This window comes from Mchenga conophoros, linkage group LG17, assembly GCF_057382185.1.
Source record: "Mchenga conophoros isolate Kocher_MC1m ecotype Shallow Benthic linkage group LG17, M_conophoros_male_GT1.1, whole genome shotgun sequence".
NCBI classification, from domain to species: Eukaryota; Metazoa; Chordata; class Actinopteri; order Cichliformes; family Cichlidae; genus Mchenga; species Mchenga conophoros.
The window spans coordinates 24,303,221-24,326,365 of NC_140542.1; the positions used below are offsets into that span (position 1 = coordinate 24,303,221).

A 23,145-nucleotide genomic window follows, 5' to 3' on the forward strand; every position below is an offset into this window, starting at 1 on the left:
AACTATTTTCAGTTGCAGATGATAAAGGATTGAGAAAGTTTATTCATGCAGGTCCATATGACAGAGAATATGCATGTTCTTTTAGTTTTCATATTATAATTTATATTTAATTGTGTTGTGGTTTGCAGTGTTTTGTGTTCTTTTCACTTTAAATTTGTGAAAGGAAAAAGCTGAAAATGTAAATAGTTAAAACTTGAAATGTGAATAGTTGATTTTTGTATTAGATGATTTATTTATTACATTTTATGTGGAGTGAATAAATAAAAGTATATTTACGGTGGCCCCTAGAGACAAAGCACATACAAACTTCAAATCACATACGAACTCTGAAGCATGTACAAACTCCAAAACACGTAAAAACACGTACAAACTCCAAAACACGTAAAAACTCCAAAACACGTAAAAACACGTACAAACTCCGAAGCACGTAAAAACTCAGAAGCATATAAAAACTCAGAAGCACATAAAAACTCAAAACACGTACAAAAGAACAACAGAAGTGCTCCAGGATGCTGGGCGCAGTGTTGAGCCTTTGTTATCTTGTGGCCACACAAGCCAGCAAGTACCAATGACCGGATTTGGTGTGTGGTAATAACAGGTAAATGAACTTTTTTTTAAATTATTTGAATATATATATGAGTGCCTGTGTATAAATACACAAACAATACACACATGCTTTCAATTGTGTAATTTAAGTGATCTAGTAGCTCTGCTTTGGAAGTTCAGTTCATGCTAGAAATGTGTTTTGGAGTTTGTACGTGTTTTGTCTCTAGGGGCCACCGCATATATTTATATATAAACATATATAAATAAAACCACTTGTTTTTACGTTAGTAATTCCTTTTGTGCATAATTTTATATTATTGTTAATAATAAATTAATTAAAGCAACAAAACAACCTGAAGAGCCGGTTCGGAGCCGAAAGAGCCGGCTCTTTTTAGTGAGCTGAACCGAAAGAGCCGGAAATCCCATCACTACCTGCTTCAGCTGTCAGCCCATGTTGCTGACTAAAAGACTCCTGCCCTTTTACATGCACACAGGGAAAGTAAATTCATTACTGCAGACAGACAGGGTGAGTGGGAGGAGACGTTACTGAAATAATCTCAACGGGCCAGGTTAACAAGTGCAGGATGTTTTGCTTCCAGGACGACATGTTTTGTGCATTATTGCTCATCTTTTAAAAATGCTATCGATTATTCAGTTTTCTCCTGGGATTACAGAATTTAAACTATTAAGCTGAGTCAGCTGGATGGTCTCTTTGAGCTAACCTGAATGTGGTCACAGTACAAAACACCTGATTCCCCGAGTGTCTGAAGCCTCTGTTGGACTCACCTCTCAGTTTGTAAGGTGACTTTGGATGGCTCTACGTTGGGGTTTTCCCACTCCATCTGCGGGCAGTGCATGAAGTAACACAGGGTATAGAGGGCTTCGGGCTCCCAGTGCACTGTGGTGTTGGCCTTCTGGTGGACCGGAGTCCCGTTGCTGGCATTCTTGATGTGCAGCGGCTGGAGGTGGTGCATGGCCCGGGAGACCAAATCACCTGGAGGGAATTTATGAATATATCAGTGGCAGCGTGGTGGGCGATGTAAAAATAACAAACTGTAATTTATCAAGGATGAAATAATAACACTGTGTACTACACTGATAAAAGTCTTACATATCATTCTGAGAGCAAAAACCCATTTCCTACTCCAACCCTCAGACACAAAAGTACTCACGATGACGCACTCCCTCATTCACACACCCTCTGATTCAGCCTACGTGTAGTCATACACATGTGCCCGCACAATCATGAGTGGGGAAATGACTGCCTTGAAATGAATCTTACAGACATCGGGTCTCTCTCAGTGAAAACACACTCAGACATGTGTGCTCTCACTCTCAGTCTGTCCTCGTTTTATCTGTAGCACTTATTTTTCTCCCATGTTTTCCTGGGTGATGATGCACAGAGTCACAGGGAAGCTGCAGGATCTGTGTCACTGAGCATATGTGTGTGCTAAATTTAAAATTAATGAGTACAGGGTTTTTTAAAACACTGTGAATGCCTTGTTATAAGGAACAGGGTTGAATGAGTGAATGTCAGATTGGTAGATGGGCTCTCGGTTTTGGCTGGATGAAGAGCTACAAGCCTTTTCTATATTTTTAAAATATAGACTTTAAATACATCTACACTTATTAAGTAAACCTAGTGAACTACTCGTTAACGTAAATCTCTGATCAGCCAATCAAAGGTATCTCGTTATGTAGACATAACCAAGACAACCTGATGAGGAAAGGTTATTCAAACTGGGATGTTCCCACACAACCATCTGTAGGGTTTACAGAGAATGGTCCAAAGAAGAAAACATCCAGTGAGCGGCGCTTCTCTGGGTGAAAATGTCATGTTGATTTCAGGTCAAAGGAGAACGCCCAAACGGTTTCAAGCTGACAGGAAAGCTTGTCACAACCGAGGAACGTTGATGAAGATTCGAGACAAAGCGAGAAATATCAAGTTTCTGTTTTTTAACGCCAACATTTGTTTGATAGCTGCAGACTTTCACCTTCACATACAGAGGCTATTATAACCACGGCTTGTTTTTAAATAACAACACTGATAAACCATTTATGTTCACCAAAGTGTAAATTCTGTCTCATTTGTTGCTCGATGAACAAGCTATCATTAAAGACCTGTGATGCAGACAGGTTTGATGGATGTTTGACGTTCTTACTCCTCTCTCGATCTAGGCTATTCGATTGATTTTATTTTTCTCGAAAGCATGAAAGTATAGTATGCTATAAAATGAGCCTTTAGAGATGAGTCAACAGATTGGTGACTGTTTTTTAAGCCCTTTGTGATGCAAGCTCGAAGGGATTCGTATCTCCTCCTGGAATCAAACTGTGGATATTTGCTTGCTAGGCAAATGTTTAAAACACCACATTATGGAGCCACACGTAATAATAAACTGAAAAACACATGTATCCCCACAGTTAGCTAGCACTGCTGCTGGACTTCAGTTTATCTTGATGTCTCTATTAGTAACATAATGAGAGTTCAACTGTGTTGGCGGTAGCTCACATTATTTTCACAAAAGCCAATACATGACACATATTGAGAATCCAGTCACGGTTTCAGGATCACTGCAGTTTACCCTTTGATGCTTTTATCGGAGGAGTAAAGTGTAAATGAATACCCAAATGTCTTGAATAAAAAAAGGAATGAGAATATTTTGAGAGTAGTTTTTTACTGGCTTGAATGCAGATATATGGTTAATGATGTTCTCTACTTCTGTGTGCACAGCTGTCAGTGGGCACAACACCAGATGTGTTTGAATATCTGCAAATGTGGGCGATAACCAGAGGTCTGCGGGGCTGCAGCCCCAACTCATGTACCATCTTTCTAACGATCCTGAGGAGTTGCGCAAAAAAGCTTACAACTGAACAGCTGTGCGCATTAGAAACCATAACAGCTAGAGAGATTAAGTAAAATACTTTTTTTTTAGGGCAGCATAGGGTACATTTTATACTAATTTTTTTTTCTTCGTCATGAATGCGGTCCGTTCATTTTGGTGTGATCTCTTTCAAGCTGTGTCTGTGCACAGCAGGAACCAGGAGCAAAAGAGAGTCAGAAGAAATTTTACAGTTCTAATAGTTTTGAAGCACTGGAGGAGGTATGAATTTCAAATTCTGAAATTTGTGACGTGTGTTGCAGAAGCAGATATTTAGCACTGACATTTTGGAAGTCATCATTCTCTAATTTAGACAGCGTCGCAGCAGTTTATAGATGAGGTCGTTAGCGATGCATTTAAGAGTAACGATGCAGCTCTGAGAGGGAAAATACTGCAGTGTGAGCCTGAGGGGTTGATTTCTCAGATAAAAAATGATACTCGTATTGATCTAATTACATCTATTTACTCAGTTTACTGGAATACTGGAGGCTCCAGGCTTGTGGAGGAATATGGACGCTCAGGTAAGGTCGATGATGCACGTACTGTATATGTGTGAGAATTGGAAGCCCTGAGCTGCAGTATAACAGCAAACACATCGCCTTCTGATCTAGTTTGATTGTTTGTTCCAAAAATATCCAGTCTGAGTAAAGTTGCCCTGTCTTGAAATCTCATTCCTCAGACAGACTGACACGGTGAATCTGAGCCTAAGGTTCTCCATCTGTCAAACTAAAGGCCTCTGACAGAGTTCACAGGCAGCCAGACGAAAACAGAGCGCGCTGCTCACAGCACTGTTTACACTCAGGCCCCGGGGAGCCTCATAGACGGCCGAGAAAGAATTAAACACATCAATGAATAATTGAAAACGAGGCAAACACGCTCAGCTTCCGTGATTGTGTTCAAGTGGAGCGGTGCTATAAATCTCCCGTCTTGAGGTTAGACATGATGAGGTACGGTCATTTCTGAGGCAGCTTCTAAAGGAGCTGAGGAAAAGCTGTAGAAATCACAGTTTGACCTGCTGTCAGGCTGATGAATTTCAGGTTGCTCGATGGGTCAGCAAAACATCAGCCTTGTACCACTGGTGGTTTCTTTTAACCATGACCACAATCCCAATCCTGCCAAGATGGACATTTACCAAACCCAGCAACTGAGTATTTTTAAGGAAGCCGCCCAAAGAACGAGGAGAAAAATAAGAAGGCTACTTCTACAGCTACTGCAGCTGTTATTACTACAATTTCAACTCCTATTTTCAATTTATTTGAATAATCCAGTTTCCAAGTGCTTTAATTCCGCAGGCATTCAGCAGTAATAATCAAAGAGGATTAGGGCCAATGGGAAAAAAAGTGGACATGTCTTTTTTTCTTCTTTTCCAGAATTCGGATTAAAAAAAATTTAGATTAAGTTCGGAATTCTGAGAAAAAGAAAAATCAGAATTCTGAGAAAAAGGAATTCTGACTTTAATCTCATAATTCTGACTTTTTTCTCAGCATTCTGGAAAAAATGTGCCAACTTTTTTTTTTTCAGTGGCTGTGGATATCGGTAGTTAGCATAACAACAGCAATAGCTGCTGTGACTTCAGACACGCTCACAACAGTATGAGACAAGTTTCATTATTGTATGGGGGCGGTGACACTGAGGACTTGTGAACATTGGAAGTTTTATATGCAAAACTATATATTCAGCCATGTACTTTAAAAGTTACTGCAAGCTTCTATACCCGTTACTTTAAAAAATATAGCCTTTTGAGAACGGATTTTTTTTTTGATACACCTTGTAGTGCACAGGTAGTCCAGCTGGGTTTGGTCCAGTTCAGAAATGCTTTTGCAGTCAATGGATGCAGGAATTTTTGTAAGTGTTTTCTACCATTGAATAAATTTTCTACATACTGTGAGGTATGTAGGATGTTCACCCTTGGTAGAGATATGATCTTGGTATTTTATCTACTTATGCCTTTTACGGTATATGGATCTATCATGCTGCAGGTGAAACTCTAGAAGAGGCAACACAATTAAGTCCAGTTACTGTTAACATTTTCTCGACTACTCTCCTGGAACAAGTCTTCCAGTAGGTCAACTCTCTGCTGTCAAGGTCAGCCAGCGATCTAGTGATTTGCATATTATAAATCTAAACAACCCAAATAAATCCCAAAGAGTATAAATATTAGAACAGAGGAAAAGTTAATTTCATTAGAAAACAACAGAACTGATGCTCTGGCCGACCTTAGCATGCTGAGTCACTGCCTGACCACCTGATGGTGACCTTATCTTGGTGCCAGTGGCTGGGGGCAGACACATCACCAGTACCTCCCCACACCCTCCATTATTATTATGGGTCCAGACTGAGCAGTCATACACACTCATATAAAACACGGCATACACAGCACACACAACCACCTGTACACTGATGTTAGTGTTTACACCCGTATGATTGCTCTGTATCCATGTCTTGTCCTATTCTGTGCCCGGTCCTGTGATTCCAAAATAAAATGATACAAAAATAAAACTTAAAAGCTTCATTCTGGAAGATCCAGCTAACAGGTCCAACCAGTGGATGTTATAGGCGACTTGCTTACCTTAAGGCAACAATTGTTGTGATTTGGCACTGTATAAATAAATAAATTGAATTGGATTTATTACTTTTTCTGGGCTTTTTACCTTCTCTTTGAGCCTTCTTTCTGCCGATTGGTCGCCCCTCACAAACAGACTTCATATTCATTGTGTAATATGAGCATCCACTCTTGCAACATTGTATATATACTGTATGAGAGGGGGAAAGGAATGGCATAACAAGGGCTTATTAAAAATAAACTACATATCTTATAAATAAGCACAAAAAACAGTCATTACTTGCAGCTACACAGAAACTCTAGCATTTTTCTGAATGTGGTAATCATCAGTATTCAGATGCTGTTTACTGTATATTTGGATCGCAGTAGCGTTAAACTAGAACCTCAAGCAGGCGGAATAAAGTGAGCATAGAAAACCTTTCCACTCCAGGTCCCTAAGCTACTCTCCGTATGTTAACAAAGTGCGACACTGGCCTGAATATTAAGAGGAGAAGTGAGGCATTAATAAACATTAAAAAAGAGAAAACCGAGATGACTGAAGCATGCATTTACATTGGGAAACACTCTGCACAACAGGAAACAATACAGGAGCAGAGAACTGCTAACTCCTTTAACTGGACGCACTCCCCATGTGTTTGTAGAGCTTGCTGAGCAAAAGCAGATCTCTTTGGCCAATCTACATCCATAAATAGCAATCCACTTCTCTCTTTTTTTAAAGCCACATTTAACATTAGAGTCAGGCACCATGCAAATACTTAAACCACTGCTATCCCTCTGAGCAAAACCCAACGCCCGAGTCGATAATCAAGCTTTCTTTGCCTTCATTAATTGTTCCCGTGACTTTGGTTTTGTCAGCAGGACAACATTTGCTCCCATCTCCTTTGCTGTAATTATCTAAGCAACACTCCTATGAGGTTCATGCTTCATCTGATTTGAATTAATCATAAGGGACAGCTTAGTGTCTTTCTTTCTCCGAGCCAAGTCCTTCCCTTTTGGAAGGACTCATTACTGAGCAAAACTTTGTTCCTTATTACCCGTATTAAAAAAGTGACTCTGCATAAAGGAAAAACTTTCTGCTGTAACAACTTGTCACAAAAACTTTAAATTCTGTTATACAAACAACATGTTTCCCCTCAGAGTCCACAGAAACATAAATGTAGCATCATTAAAAGTTTACAACCTTTCTTATTTTGTGCTCTTTGCTCTGTACGAGTAGCTAACACTAAATGGCTAACAGCAAGAATGGTAAAATTCCTATTGTACCTGAAAGCAGGTTGACAGTGTTGTACAAACATTAACAATGCAAGACAATACAATGTCTTCTATTTCACTCTAACCCTCCAGCATGTTTTTGTCACAAGTGTCTTCCTCTTAAAAGGGAGTTCTTCCTCACCACCATCACCAAGTGCTTGCTTGCTGGTAACATGGTGTGATCACTATTCCAGATCCACTTATCAGTTTATTAGCCACTCATTTCATTTAGTTGTGCAGACATGGTCAAGACAACCTGCTGAAAATTAAACCAAGAACCAGAATCAAGAAGAAAGGTTATTTAAGTAACTCTGAACATGGCATCGCTCTCAGTGGTCTGAGCATTTTCAGATACTGTTGGATCGACTGAGATCCCCGCCACACAACCGTCTCTACAGAGAATGGTTTGAACAAGAGAAAATATCCAGTTACCAGCAGTCAGATACCAGAACTGCTTCAAGCTGATCGGAAGGAAACAGTAACTCAACTAACCATTCATTACCACCAAGGTGTGGAAAAGAACATCTCTGAATAACACAGCAGAAAACGACCACCCTGGGCGCCACTCCTGTCATGGTAGGGTCAGATTTTGGTGCAAACAACACGAAAGCATGAATCTATCCTGCTTGTATCAATGGTTCAGGCTTCTGTTAGTGTGATGGTGTGGGGGTTATATGACATTTCATCCAATAGAGGTTGGGTTATATCTCAGGATCAGTGAAAGGTTTGAAGTGATGATGCAAAAAAACAATTCATCTAATTGTTCTTGAGACACTCCAGATCATGCTGAGAGAACTGCAAGGCAGAGAGTCCCCACAATCACTTACCTAGTCTCATTAACCAGTATATAACTAAAGCAAGTTTTGGGTTTGACGTTTTCAACCTCAACTTTTGACAGAGAAAAACCTTCACACCTCTCACTCCAGAAAAAAGTTCAAACATACCACACACTCAGCCGGGCTTCTTTATTAAAAACTACAGAATGCCTGCTGGCATCGACGTATAAAGACTCACAAAGTGTAGCTGTTTCTCCTGAATAACACTTGCTACATGTTGACATCTCAACAACACAGCTTTTTTAAATGTCAAATTTATAGGCTGTTTTCTCAGTTTGACATGAGTATGTGGGCCAGATTAAGTTTTCTCTGTCAAGGTTCAGATTGTTTTTAGAGGATATTTCACTTCGAAGTTTTTTCAGCAGGTACAATAAAGCACAATGCAATTATGTTCTTATAACGAGTAGCCACAGGGAATGTGGATTGAGTTATTGTACTGGGAACAGTCTGTACTTTGATGCAATTTAACTGTGATACATTTATCTTGTGCAATGTACGAGAACAAAACTTTAAAAAGATTTTTTAAGTTATTAGTGGAATTCAGATAATTTGCTTCACGAAGTGATTAAATGGTGTTATATTTGGTAAAATAATGCCAATCCTACTCTTGATCCGACTCTGTGGTAATGTCAATATGCTTTTGATTTGAGTTTAATGGGTTCTATTTTTTTTCACGAGGAAATTATTTACATTTATATCACAGAGTCTGAATTCTTCATGAGACTTTAACACGAAGGCAGTGCCAGTGTTGTATTGTGTAATAAATAATCCATTCCTTACTCAGTAGCTATTTTTTAAAATAGAGTGCAAACTTCCCTTTCACACTTTTTTTTTTTAATCTTAGAAGTATACTTCTATGTTTAATGATTAATTTGCGTGAATCTGTCTGTAAGCTGTATTTACACTGTAGCTTATATTTATTATCACACAATCAGAAGGGAGGACATTCATGAATTTCATTATGACCTAAAATCCTATAAACGTTCTTCCTAAACTTTTTTTCCCTTCTCGTTGCAGAATTAGGGAGGATGCAGCAGAAATTATTAATGTGAGTTCTGATAGTATTTTGACTGCAAATACACTAGACAGATATCCTGTAGCTACTCAGCATGGAGGCCCCTCTGGGTAGGAACAAGCTTAAATCCATCAAAAGACCCAAAACTTTTTAATGATAATGAGATGGATGAGATGCATGGCTGCCTTTGGAGTCACTTTATCTTTAAACCGGTTCAAAAACAATTTGGAAACAGCATACTGAAGTGTTACATCATGTTTTTGTTTTTTATTAATCTTAACATAATCTTTTGAGTTTGGCTGCCAAACATGGATCAGACAGTTTTTTTTATCCCATCCCACTTGAGGGAGTGGAGTTGAGGCCCCAAGGTAATGAGTTTGTAGCAGTTACAGGTTAAATCAAGTTAGATAGAAATGAAAAGTTATACACAAAGTGCAGTAACTGGTGTAACATCGTCATTTAAATTGTCCATCATAAGGCTTATTTACATGGGACTAATATTACCAAGATGCCTCATGTGATTTGGAAATTAGCTCCATACATCTGGATTTTATGCTGCACATTTGGGAAATGAAAAGTATGTAGTTCAATCAAATTTACAGACTTTATGCCCACATGTGGCAAAAAATGCTGACAGGAAAGTCTCTGGGTGCTTGCCACTGATCTGGCATTACACCACAGACTGTCACATTATATCTACTGCGCCTGTTGATAGAGAAAAATGTCAGCTTGAACATTGCTATATATAAGCTTACTCAAAATCCTTATAAAAGAAAGTCTTGGCACTCTGCAGCCATCTTTGTTGCTACATATTTATCATGTCTCTCTCTTACAGTGTCTGTCTTACTCTTTTACTCTTACTCTACACTCCAAACAAATTTCCAGATTCCTAGTGGACTATTACCACAGGACCTCTGTTTTGGCGAAATATGGCAGGTCAGTGGGCACTCCTAAAGGTAAGCCAAACTGTCAAGGCACATCTATTTTCTAGCTGCTCAAAACAGCCTCCGCCACCTAACATGTTGTCAGTTCTTTCGCATGAAAGCACTTTTTACAGCTCATTTGTGCCATCTTCACCTTATCAGACACTTTTACACAGTCGAACACACGGTCCTGCTGCCTCTGATTCAGATCCAGCGTCTCCTTAAATAGATCAAGTTTTTCTCAGAAGGTATTTGCTTTCCAAGTGCCTCTTTAGCTCGCGTGGCACCATGTTCTCTCAACAGGTAACACAAGCAGAGGGCTGTTGACATCTCCTGATGAGTGTAAGCTATAATCCCAGTAGCTATTAGCAATCAGGCACCCTGAAAACCATAAATTTCACACCCGACCCTCAACTATCGCGGTCTGGTACCAAACGACTCATGGACCTGTACCGGTCCATGGCCCGGGGGTTGGGGACCGCTGATTAAGATCACAGACAGCAGCCACAATTATCACAAATTACTATAAGTCCCCAGAGAACAATAATCTCATTCAAAAAGGGCTTTGCAGAATCATCAATATGGAGTAGCAGTCATTTTAAATTTTGTGTTTGTCCTCCACTAACTGCTAAAGGAAATATCTGGAGGGGGGTTTAGCTTCTGAAAGATATGATACAATCACCAGCTAGTAGCTAACTTTGTCTTTGTGCTGTCCGATGGTGAGCGGGTATTGTTCTACAGAACTTTGACAGCAGTAACCAAAACAGCAACGCTATGAGCCATGAATTCTGAATGTGTATCACAACAAATAGAAAAGACAAAAAAAAAGATAAGCAAACAAGTGTGTAATTGAAGCAGACAAACTGACATGAGCTAACTTCTTATTAAATGTGACCCAAGTTTATAACAGTGAGATGACTGTTGTGCTCCCTAATGGAAGTCTGAGATGGAAGATTCCTTCACCGTCCTCTGACACACTGTCATGGCCTATCGCTCCCCGGGGGCCAAACCGAGAACATTTAATCATCGCTTGGTAATACGACCGGCTCAGAGCTCTCCCTGTGGGGCACATTAGCAATTCCATGGCACCTATTAATCACTGTTGATTACAGGACATGCCGTCATTAACAGAGAACTAGCAGATACTTTTACCAGCAGAGCTCAAGTGGAAATTTATCACCAGCAGACACATTTAATATGAGTTACGTGAAGAAAGGTCATAGCAGTCCGTATTTGAATAGACAGGGGATCGGTGGACACATGGAGTGCATATATTAATGTTCTCAGCTTGCCGGTTTAATAAAACAAAGTCACAGGTTTTTAGTAGCTTGGCTAGGATGTGATCAGAAGCTGGGTAGCCATCTGGAGGAAAGAAAAAAAATACCTGCTGAGCCTATGGACCTGTGAACCCATGATGAGCCAAATAGGAGTGAAACAAAAGGATAAAGACATATCCAAATGTGTTATTTCTGCAAGCTCCACAGAGGGGAATAGAGTGTGGTTAGTCACAAGGGGAGCACTGATCCATCTTCTAATCTATCTTTTTATAAACTGAACTCATTGTGAAATGAGACTGTTTATGTTGATGAATAAATTGCAACATGGAGAAGCAGCGGGGCACTAACTGGAAAGCTGGGACAGAGGGAATAAAAAAAAAGAGAGAAAAACAAATGAAGTGCCTCGCTGCGAATGCTACACAATGATTCATTCATTTTGAAGCACCAGGCATCAGTACAGCACTTGATATATTACAGATTTTGTGCTTCCTTGAATTGATGCAAAAAAAATAAAAATACTGACCAAAGCAGTGAGCATAAAAATGGTACATATTATAAAGCAGCTTTTGTAGAAGTACAAAATGTGCTGGCACACAAAAAGCTACATATCAGCATCCAACTAATGGCTATTAAATGAGAATGATTTGGAGCTATGGAGCTAAAACTGAATCAAACAGCTAGGTGATTACAAAAGCACATCTTATGATGAACATACAGTGTCAGCACCAAACTCTGCCACAAGCTGTATATGAAAAGTATAAATTTGGCCACTATAGAAAGTATGAACAGTGACCGTATGTACTATGACGTCTTGTTTTGAAACCTTGGGATGAACATTTCTGCTATCCATGCGTCACGGTGAAGAAAAGTAAGGTTGTGCATTATCACAGCTTCCTCTGTTGCTGGTATCCTTTCGATGTGGATGAGCACAATTCGACTCTAAGCCCCACCCAATTGACTGTGCTCTTTACCCTATCACCTACTGAGAGCCCAGTTCACCTTTCAAGTCATTGAACTGGTTCTTTCTGGCATGTTTGTGGTGTTGATTCCTTTTAGAGCTTTTTAATGTGATTTCCGATATGACATCTTGCTGTGCGGTACAGGCCATCTAATAAGTTCATATTGCTAACAAACCTCACTAATGTGGTCACTTTTGATGCCACTAAATTAAAACGAGAGCTGAAAATGCTAAAATTGAGGCAATGGATGATAATACAATTGCCATCTTGTAAATACAGTCTATCCACCAGAACATAACAATAGCAATGCAACAAAAAGAAACCTTAAATAAATGCGGAAAAAATTGTGAGCTCATTCTTATTTCCCAGTATGCACAGTGAAAATGGAGGGTGTTACATTTTAAAGGATTTGCCACACAGTAGAGTTTAAGCCCACGTCTTTTACCCATAGGATACAGACTTGTGTTCCTCTGCATCACATCAGCAAGTCCACAGAACCACAAGCAGCAGCCTGTCTGCCCAAAGCAGTACATTACATATCATCCAACCCACAGTTTGTGGTTCAGACATGACTGTAAAATCATCCCCCCTCAAAGCAAAAAATCAATTCATGTAATTTCGGATGTTTCTCCAGTGTTTAGGAGTCTTACATACACTGCAAATTCACTGACAGACTACACAAAACGTACCTAATGTGCAGTTTCTATTCAGTCACTGCACCAAAACGACTTTATATCTGGAGGCAAACACTTTAAAAGAACACTTGAAGGCAGCAGCAGCATGACACCATCTGTTTTACTGCAGGATCCGGTGAGGATGGGGTTGGAAGGACGGATATAGTGAAATATTTAGTTGTGAATTACAATGATTACCCGTTTTTAACAATAGTAAAGTTTGATTTCTAGTGTTTTTGTCAAATGTCCATTTTTGAAGCCCTGGAGGACATTTTGACTAAAAATGAAGAGTGTCTTATGATGCAAGATGCTGCAAAATATTATGAAATCTCTGTTTAGGAAGGTCAAGTGCTTGCCGCTGCACTGTTTCTGTATCTAATAGCACTGGTGCACAGAGACCAACATGATTACTTCTTTCTGTCCATTAAGGCATGAACAGAAGCCCCAGTCTGCTGCAGGCAACTGTCCACTTCTGGACTGATGAGTGAGATCCAAAGCAAAGAAACGCCAACACAAAATCTCCATACGCACACACTAAAAAAGACTACAGCTCCCAGTTATCCCAAGAATAAATCTGTTCATTAACAACTATAAGAAAATCAGGGAAAGTGGTACAAGACAATGACTTATGTCACTCTGAAGGGATCTCTGAAACCAGCTTAATTCTGCCTCATCATCTTATCTTAGTTCTCCCAGATACTTCCAGTCTGTGGAAATGGAGCAGTACATTACACATAGCATCTCTCACTCCCTATTGTCATCATCTTTCCAACTCACAGGAGGGGACTTCTAAATGGATGCCACTTTATTTTTTCTAATGGCTCTTTTAGGGACTTTAATGGCTCTTCTGTGAAGATCTGCAAAAGCACTACTGCAGACTGCGGCACTGTGTAATAAATAACTTTCTTATGTCTTTATTATGCACTGTGTCGAATGAGCTTAAATAGTTCTGCACCATTCATATTTCAGCTGAGGGCTTATTTTTGTTCCTTTTTTTTTTTTTTTTTTAAAGTGCTTGACAATTACAGTACAGCTGGAAAAGACTTGTGCAGCTGTTCACCAAAGCACAGCAGCAAATCAAATCAAAAGTACATTTGTGTTTATGTGCACTGCAGCAACAGTTAATGTGATGAAGAGAAAATTGTGTGGGCAATGTAAATAAGCACTGGTAACAAAGAGAAATACATACTGTATATTTAACAAGACAACGGTAATACTGCGAGGCTGCACTTAATCACAGTGATGCTGGGGGAAATGACAAGGTGAAACGGCAAAAGGTTGTGTTGGAGGGAACATGAGGAGAAGCCCACAGTAGTCATTAACGTTTATTCTTTGGCTATGATGGCTATTTTTAAGCGATTTCATGTTAGAATACTGACAGAAACCCACAGTCGTGCAAATGCTACCAGCATTAACTTTCGTATAAATTACTTAATAGATTATAAAGGTTCTAAAGAATGCAACAAACTGAAAGTAAAGTTTATGGGTAAGGCCTTAGTAGAGACCTGCTGCTATTGAGGTTCAAACAAGATAAGAAAAGTTACATTTCAAAATGAAAACATATTCCTATCTGTTTTCCTTTTCTAAAACCACTGTCAAGAAAAGCCAAGAAGCAGGGGTGTCAAACTCATTTGAAATGGTGGGCCTCCTCCCTCGGACAGATTCAACCTCACCACCATGAAGAACGTTTCGGGAAATACAGGGAGTGCAGAATTATTAGGCAAATGAGTATTTTGTCCACATCATCCTCTTCATGCATGTTGTCTTACTCCAAGCTGTACAGGCTCGAAAGCCTACTACCAATTAAGCATATTAGGTGATGTGCATCTCTGTAATGAGAAGGGGTGTGGTCTAATGACATCAACACCCTATACCAGGTGTGCATAATTATTAGGCAACGTCCTTTCCTTTGGCAAAATGGGTCAAAAGAAGGACTTGACAGGCTCAGAAAAGTCAAAAATAGTGAGATATCTTGCAGAGGGATGCAGCAGTCTCAAAATTGCAAAGCTTCTGAAGCGTGATCATCGAACAATCAAGCGTTTCATTCAAAATAGTCAACAGGGTCGCAAGAAGCGTGTGGAAAAACCAAGGCGCAAAATAACTGCCCATGAACTGAGAAAAGTCAAGCGTGCAGCTGCCAAGATGCCACTTGCCACCAGTTTGGCCATATTTCAGAGCTGCAACATCACTGGAGTGCCCAAAAGCACAAGGTGTGCAATACTCAGAGACATGGCCAAGGTAAGAAAGGCTGAAAGACGACCACCACTGAACAAGACACACAAGCTGAAACGTCAAGACTGGGCCAAGAAATATCTCAAGACTGGTTTTTCTAAGGTTTTATGGACTGATGAAATGAGAGTGAGTCTTGATGGGCCAGATGGATGGGCCCGTGGCTGGATTGGTAAAGGGCAGAGAGCTCCAGTCCGACTCAGACGCCAGCAAGGTGGAGGTGGAGTACTGGTTTGGGCTGGTATCATCAAAGATGAGCTTGTGGGGCCTTTTCGGGTTGAGGATGGAGTCGAGCTCAACTCCCAGTCCTACTGCCAGTTTCTGGAAGACACCTTCTTCAAGCAGTGGTACAGGAAGAAGTCTGCATCCTTCAAGAAAAACATGATTTTCATGCAGGACAATGCTCCATCACATGCGTCCAAGTACTCCACAGCGTGGCTGACAAGAAAGGGTATAAAAGAAGAAAAACTAATGACATGGCCACCTTGTTCACCTGATCTGAACCCCATTGAGAACCTGTGGTCCATCATCAAATGTGATATTTACAAGGAGGGAAAACAGTACACCTCTCTGAACAGTGTCTGAGAGGCTGTGGTTGCTGCTGCACGCAATGTTGATGGTGAACAGATCAAAACACTGACAGAATCCATGGATGGCAGGCTTTTGAGTGTCCTTGCAAAGAAAGGTGGCTATATTGGTCGCTGATTTGTTTTGGTTTTGTTTTTGAATGTCAGAAATGTATATTTGTGAATGTGGAGATGTTATATTGGTTTCACTGGTAAAAATAAATAATTGAAATGGGTAAATATTTGTTTTTTGTTAAGTTGCCTAATAATTATGCACAGTAATAGTCACCTGCACACACAGATATCCCCCTAAAATAGCTAAAACTAAAAACTACTTCCAAAAACATTCAGCTTTGATATTAATGAGTGTTTTGGGTTCATTGAGAACATGGTTGTTGTTCAATAATAAAATTATTCCTCAAAAATACAACTTGCCTAATAATTCTGCACTCCCTGTATATGTCCTGCTGTTCTCTATAAAGCTGTATAATATCTTTTCTGTCTGTGACAGGTGAACACACCTATCAGGCATAAGATCCCAAACATGTTTTATATTGTACCTTCATGCAGCTGTTTACTTAGAATTATAGTGATATTCATGATGTTAGTCTTACTTTTGCTGTTTATAGCAACTTGTCTTTGCTGTACACAACAATTTCCCTAGTGGGATCAATAAAGTATGTATGTAAATATGCTATCTATCTATCTATCTATCTATCTATCTATCTATCTATCTATCTATTAGCTTATTGCACAGACTGTCCTGTAATTATAAAACTGAACACAACTGAATTTTTTTTGTTAATTGACAGAATTACAAAAAGTTAATTGTCTGTTTTTGTGCTTGCTTTTGTTTTAGAAATTTATGTAGCAAACAATGAAAAACAGGTACTTTCTGTCATTTAATGGTTTATCTATTACTTATTTACTTTGGTGTAGTATGAATGGCCATAGAGCAGGTCTTTATCAGTTGAAAAGTTATGAAAATACACTTAAAAGTCTAAAATTTATGCCTTCCTTCACATTTTTCAGAGCTTTGCTGTGGAACAATACTAGCTTCCAGCCTTATGTTTGACACTCCACTCTAAATGCATATTACAGATAGACACAGGCTCCATGCCTCAAAGGTGAAGCCAATGAGCCATTCTTTCTGACATCCAAATTGTGTAAATCAGAAGTTTATGCAACATTTCTTCTACGGTAAAATAAAAGCTGGTAATAATAACCTGTGCCATATAGCTTATAAGCAGAAATAATCATCTAATGTTACTGACTGAGCTAATATATATTTGCCTAGATAAGACTTAGTAGCACATCACCCCTACACTTAGGTGGATTAGTTCAATATAGTGCCAATTCACAGCAACAATCGCCTCAAGCTGTTTTACATTGCTATGTAATGCCTCTACAATAATCTCTAAGGGTGCTCTAATAGGATAATAGGTTACTGGGAGGTCTTTAAGATACACCACAGCCTGACCATTCAGGAGTTTAAACTCTGTGTTTTTATTTTCTGGAAGGAGTCAGTCAAGCAAATCTAATTTGGGAGAAATATGGTATATTTTAAAGTCTTCATCAGAACTCTCACTGCTGTGTTTGAGATCAGCTTTCCAAACAGCCCAATAATAATGAATTACAGTAATCCAGACTAGACTCAACAAACGCACAAACGGGTATTTTTCAGCATCATTCTGAGACAGGATATTTTTTATTTTAATAATAAAAGGAAGAGATGAAAGATGTCAGCCCACGCACACTGAATATCTGGATATTTCCCGCTGCCAAGGCTCCCCGCAGAGTTACGAGAAGTACCTGTAAGTGCGTGATGCTTGTTTTGCTTATTGGATGAGAATTAGCACACCCAATGAAGTTTAAATGAAGTGATATAAAGACCAGTGAGCAGCTCAATAAAAATCCTTCCTGCAGTATATTAAGCATAAGTCATTACTTCACTGGCAGTCTATGAAACTGGAGAATAAAATTTGACTAAAAGAAAAAATCAATCCAAAATACCAACAACTATTAAAACCTTTTGCCAAGTGTCCTTTCATCAAAGTGTTACGGCACACAGCTGCTGCTGTTTGTCTCTAAGCAGCTTTCCTTTCTTCTTTTTCTGGAAACAGAGAGGTGAGAAACTAAAGGCAGCCTGTTCAATTCACCGCCTTATTACCCCAAAACTTCTATTAGCACTCTGGCAACCTCCAAAACACTCAATTAGTGGGTCTGTATTATCTCTCAGCAGCACAGCTCAGGCAGAGAGTGCGGTGTAATGTCTATCTTCTTGCAGGAGGGCTTCAGTATAAAGTGGATATAACTTCAGCTTGTCTCTCAGCCACTGAAGTAAGTAGTAGACAAAGAGCTGAGAGAGGCAATGTATCCTCAACTCTCACATGTCAGGCTGATGGGTAATAACTATTAATGAAGAACATCTGCCGGTGGGTGTTGCACATCTCTGGAGAGGTGTTGCACACTCGGATGCTTACACATGCTGGTGGAGTTGTGGGCATACTTACGTTTCATTTGAAATGCAATACTTCTAATAGACTTTAATTGGAGCGAACACTTGGCCTGTGCAACTGCATAGGATTGGATGTCCACATTGTCAAGAGGCTGCTGACCTTACACAGCCGCAGGAAACAAAGCAATCCCAGCTTAATCTCCAGTACCGGCATGCTTGTGCTTATTAAATTCAAGAGTACTCAGTCGGCATTTGTCTCTTTGTGGAACAAATGTCTGAAAAATACAAATTGGTCTTGTTGTTTAATCTATTCCGTCATTTCCTTTGGGTCTGTAAAGGAGAAAACAATTTGTTTGGGTGTGACAGATCATTCTTCAAGCCTATTTCTCTTTTTTTCTTCTTATTTAAATTCAATGCTGCCAGTTAAGTCGCAAAATGATGCTTCCTTCTTTGTGAAGTAAACTGCTCAGATGCTTATCTACTGTCCACCCTTGTCCTTCATTTTTGCTTTGGAGATCTGCATACCTACTCCTGTTTAGGTACAGTACAAAATACAAAATATGTCAAATGTAAGATTATTTCACATTGTTTCTTATATATGATACATAGTGTTGGGGAGTAACGGAATACATGTACCGCCGTTATGTATTTAAAATACAAAATATGAGTAACTGTATTCCGTTACAGTTACTGTTTAAAAAGGTGGTATTCAGAATACAGTTACTTTGTTGAAATAAATGGATTACACTGCGGTACTTTCCTGTTTCATTTTGTCGCGGGTCAGGACTGTTTGGGTTTTGTTTGACAGCTACGTTCTGTTGTTCCAGGCGGCAGCGTTACGGTTGCCATGGTTACAGGGCGACGCTCTCTCTCTCTCTGCGACTGTGTGTTTCCTGGGTGAGAGAGCGCCTTTTCGTTGTTGTTGTTGTTGTGCTAAGCTAACAGGCAGAATGCTACAAGCATAGCTCGAAAGAATGTAGCATCATGGGCAGTGTAGTCCGTGTTGCAGGGAGAATGCACTGCCATACACGTTATGGGTCTGTGAGCGCGAGGAGGGAGAAAAAGGGGAGTGGAAAGGTACGAGTTGTCATCGAGGAAAAACGGGAGCTGGAAGCATGTAAATATAATAATAACCACTGCAGCCAAGAAGAGTGCCTGACGAGCCCAGTTGTAAGTAAGCTATTAAGACTCGACTGTACACCGTGTTCGTGTTTTCCTCCGAAACAATAAGTTCCGTTGGAGCAGTCTTTCAACGCCTCTCTCTGTCTCTCGCAAGAAAAGTTGACCCAGACAACAAAGTAAAGCTATTTTTCGGCTACCAGCCAACAGGGACCCCGCCGTATTACTCAGAGGTCCCTTTACTACAGTTCGGAGTCGCGGACCTTCAGTAATAGTAATAAATCACACAGCAATAGTACATTCACGTTGTTGTAAAAAGCATGATAATATATTAAGTAATCCGTATTCAGAATACGTTACTGTCATTGAGTAACGTAACGGAATACGTTACAGAATACATTTTGGGGCATGTAATCTGTATTCTGTAATGGAATACATTTTAAAAGTAACCTTCCCAACACTGATGATACATGGTATTTAAGTATTTTCATGGATGTTACTTACAGTACACTTTACTTTGTTTTCTTGATATGAAATCCATCCAGCTCTGTACACTCTATGCACAATTAACAAGACACTATAAGAGACTGAAACATTTTAAAGGAATATTTAATTCCTATTATAGAAACCGTAACTTCTGCATGCTGCACTTTCAAATATAATCTATAAGAGACTTGAAAACAACAAATGTGAAGGCTAATGGGGGGCGATCGTGGCTCAGGGGGTTGGGAATCGCATCTGTAACCGGAAGGTCGCCGGTTCGATCCCTGGGCTCTCTGTCCTGGTCGTTGTGTCCCTGAGCAAGACACTTTACCCTACTTGCCTACTGGTGCTGGCCAGAGGGGCCGATGGCGCGATATGGCAGCCTCGCTTCTGTCAGTCTGCCCCAGGGCAGCTGTGGCTACAACTGTAGCTTGCCTCCACCAGTGTATGAATGTGAGAGTGAATGAATAGTGGTATTGTAAAGCGCTTTGGGTGCCTTGAAAAGCGCTATATAAATCCAATTATTATTATTATTATTAATTTATTGATTATCATAATAAAAAAGAGCAAACCCTACTATAATTCTGTAAGTGGTTTGTACTCTTAAAATGCCGCTACTCAAGTGTTTATTGTTGCTTAGTTACAAAGTTAGTGTTTGTTCTTCTATGGAGTGGAACAACCTTTGCTTGCTGCAGCCCAAAGAGTGTAGCAGGAGTCGAGCCATCGGACGAGGAACCTGCTGGACATTATTGTGTCACAGAGAGGTAAAAAAATGTATGTAAGGGAACACTTGAGATACATGCTTACTATAACACAAAGTAGGGACGCCAACACATTTAGAAGGCACAAACTATTGTGAATCTATTTCAGCTGCTTCGGTGCAAATGAGAGTGAAAACAGGTGCAGAGACAACAACGAGACAGTTACAAACCACTGTTGTGTCTTTATCGCTCCTTATTGCTCCATATGTGCTATCACAAGAAGGTTGGTTGTGTCTCCCAGCACAATTTCAAGGAGAGTGTTGAGCAGATACCAGGACACTGGACAGGAGTGTAGAAAGTCATTAACCCTCCAGCAGGTCCAGTGCCTGAGGTGGAACAGCTTGTGTATATGTTTCTGGACGCCACAAGGATGAGGATGGCATGAGGGCCCGACATCCTTTAGTAAGACCCGCACATTTGCACTCATGCACACCTCTACTGCCTTTTATTGCGACAATCACAAAATATCTCTGTAGTATACACTGAGGATTGGGACAAGAGTCCTGTGCCTCTGTTTTGATCCTTTAAAAATCTTTCATGTGGTTGCTAACTTTGGCTAAACACAAGTCGATTTCAGGCCCAAACAGGTGAGCAGCATAAAGAGCAAAACGTCTTCACAGGTTGCAGAAGACAACAAAGCACCAGTCCAACTGGGCATCAAATACTGCTGTTTTGCCCTTTGGTGTCTTTGGTGCAGATTTATAGTGATCTTACTCTGAGCTTGTCACATCTGGAAGCTTGTAAAGAACGACCCTGGTGTCAAATTTAAGTGCGACACATTCTTTCACAAATGTTTGTAGAAGCAGTCTGCTATGTTTAGGTGGTTGATTTTATACACCTGTGACCATTTAAGTGATTGGAATACCTGAATTCAATGATTTGAATGCATGAGTGAATACTTTTGAGCAATGTAGTGTGTAAGAGGCCAGTGCTTTCAGACATGTCTGCCTCTGAAGTGAATATGTTGGAAACGCATGTTCATCGGGTGGGAGGAGCTTAAAACATTTAAACCTAATTTTTCTTTCCCACCTTGAATTGACTAAATGCATATTTTACTCTAGCAAAAAATCCAGACAGAGAAAGATCTCTTTGTTAGACTAATTTAGCCATATCCTTTAAAAAATAAATAGTGGATTTATTCCACAAGCTGCTCTTTCATCTCTGTTTAATCTTTGCAGCAATGAGGTGTGATGAGCGGGCAGAATCCTGTGGCAGGCAGTAATGAATCCAGCCTCATGTAATTATTGCAGGATGCAGCAACAGCCTACAAGATTTTCCAGCATGTGTCTTCAGTCTGAATGAAGACGTGCGCAGCTGTGTGAGTGCGTGTGTGTTTGGTGGGATTGTTTGTGTCAGCATGCGCTCGCTGCCTTCCTAAAGGTGCTGGGAGACAGATAAGGAAAATGGCCGCGCCCTGTGCCGGCGACTGAATGAGCCAGCCTCATCGTTAAAGCCCAGTGAACATTTTCTTTTATTCTTTAAATCATGGTGACTCTTAAGAGGGACAGACACGAGTATGTGGGTAGCACTGCAGACCTCAGAGAAAGAGAAAGTGAAGCGAAGGACAAAAATGATTCCCAGCACGCCTAAAGCCCATTAGAGAGAAAGACATTGAAAAGGACAAGAGGGTAACATTATCATCGGTAGGTAAGCTCCTCCACTAGATCAAAGGTCCTTTTAGAGCTTAAAACAGATATACGACCTCATCTCACACTACATCAAGCTGTTTACCCAACGGATGTTGTTTTTTTATGAGTCTTTTATCAAGTTAAGGGAAGTCTGACTGACGCATTTGTCTATTTTCCCCCTTTACTTTCACCATTGTTGGGAAATGGGTCAGACTGCACGAGATTAGGGACGATGATGTATGGTGAAGTAGAAAAAGGTATTTTAAGTCTGATATGATAAAAAATGAGAATGGCGAGATGGACTCAAGATGAAATGTAACACCTCCTGCGGGTGAACCTTTCCCATTATCCCATAGTGAGTGTGGGATAATGGAGCAGAAAGGATTGGAAGAACGTCTGAGAAGCAGCTTTAAATAGCGGCCCTGTTAATGAAATCTTCCTGAAACATAAAGGAAAGCTATACGTCACTTGCCGCCTGTTTATATGGATAGAAATGTGAAGGATAGGTTTTAATTTTTTGGGTTTTTTTGTAAAAAAGCAAATTCTTATACCAAAATCACTCAGGTATTCAGAAAGCACAGTAATCACTTCCTGGAAAAAAGAGAAATAACATCCCATCACTGTGCAATTTTCTGTAACTCTTGCAGCGTTGCAGGAGGAGAGGGATTCCTCTATTTGAGAAAGCCACTCAGCCCTGAAAAATAAGCACTTTTTCTCTTAGCCTATGCACAGCAGAATACATCATGACTCAATTTTCAAGCTGGGTGCTGACAGCCAAGGAAAATACATAGCGACTGATGCCTCAAATGTTTAAAGCTTACACCACCTATGATAAATGTCAACACATGAAAAACAAACCACTAATAGGGACTATTAGGAATTCAGCTGTCAGACGAAAAGAGACGGCAGATAAGAGGAAAGAATGCATCGCAAATTGTGTATTTTTTTTAAGGTAGCGTATAATCTTGCATTTAATAC

At 39.9% G+C, this 23,145-nt stretch overlaps 1 protein-coding gene across 2 annotated transcripts in view; it reads right to left on the bottom strand.

Moving 5' to 3' along the window:
* Window positions 1–23,145, bottom strand: part of LOC146555524 (ankyrin repeat- and BTB/POZ domain-containing protein 3-A) — a 283,020-nt gene that overhangs the window by 65,609 nt on the left and 194,266 nt on the right. For both annotated transcript variants that reach the window (XM_085251640.1, XM_085251639.1), the window contains exon 3: window positions 1,333–1,540. In XM_085251640.1, coding sequence (XP_085107766.1) covers window positions 1,333–1,540 — 208 coding nt within the window. The remainder of the gene's footprint in view (window positions 1–1,332; window positions 1,541–23,145) is intronic.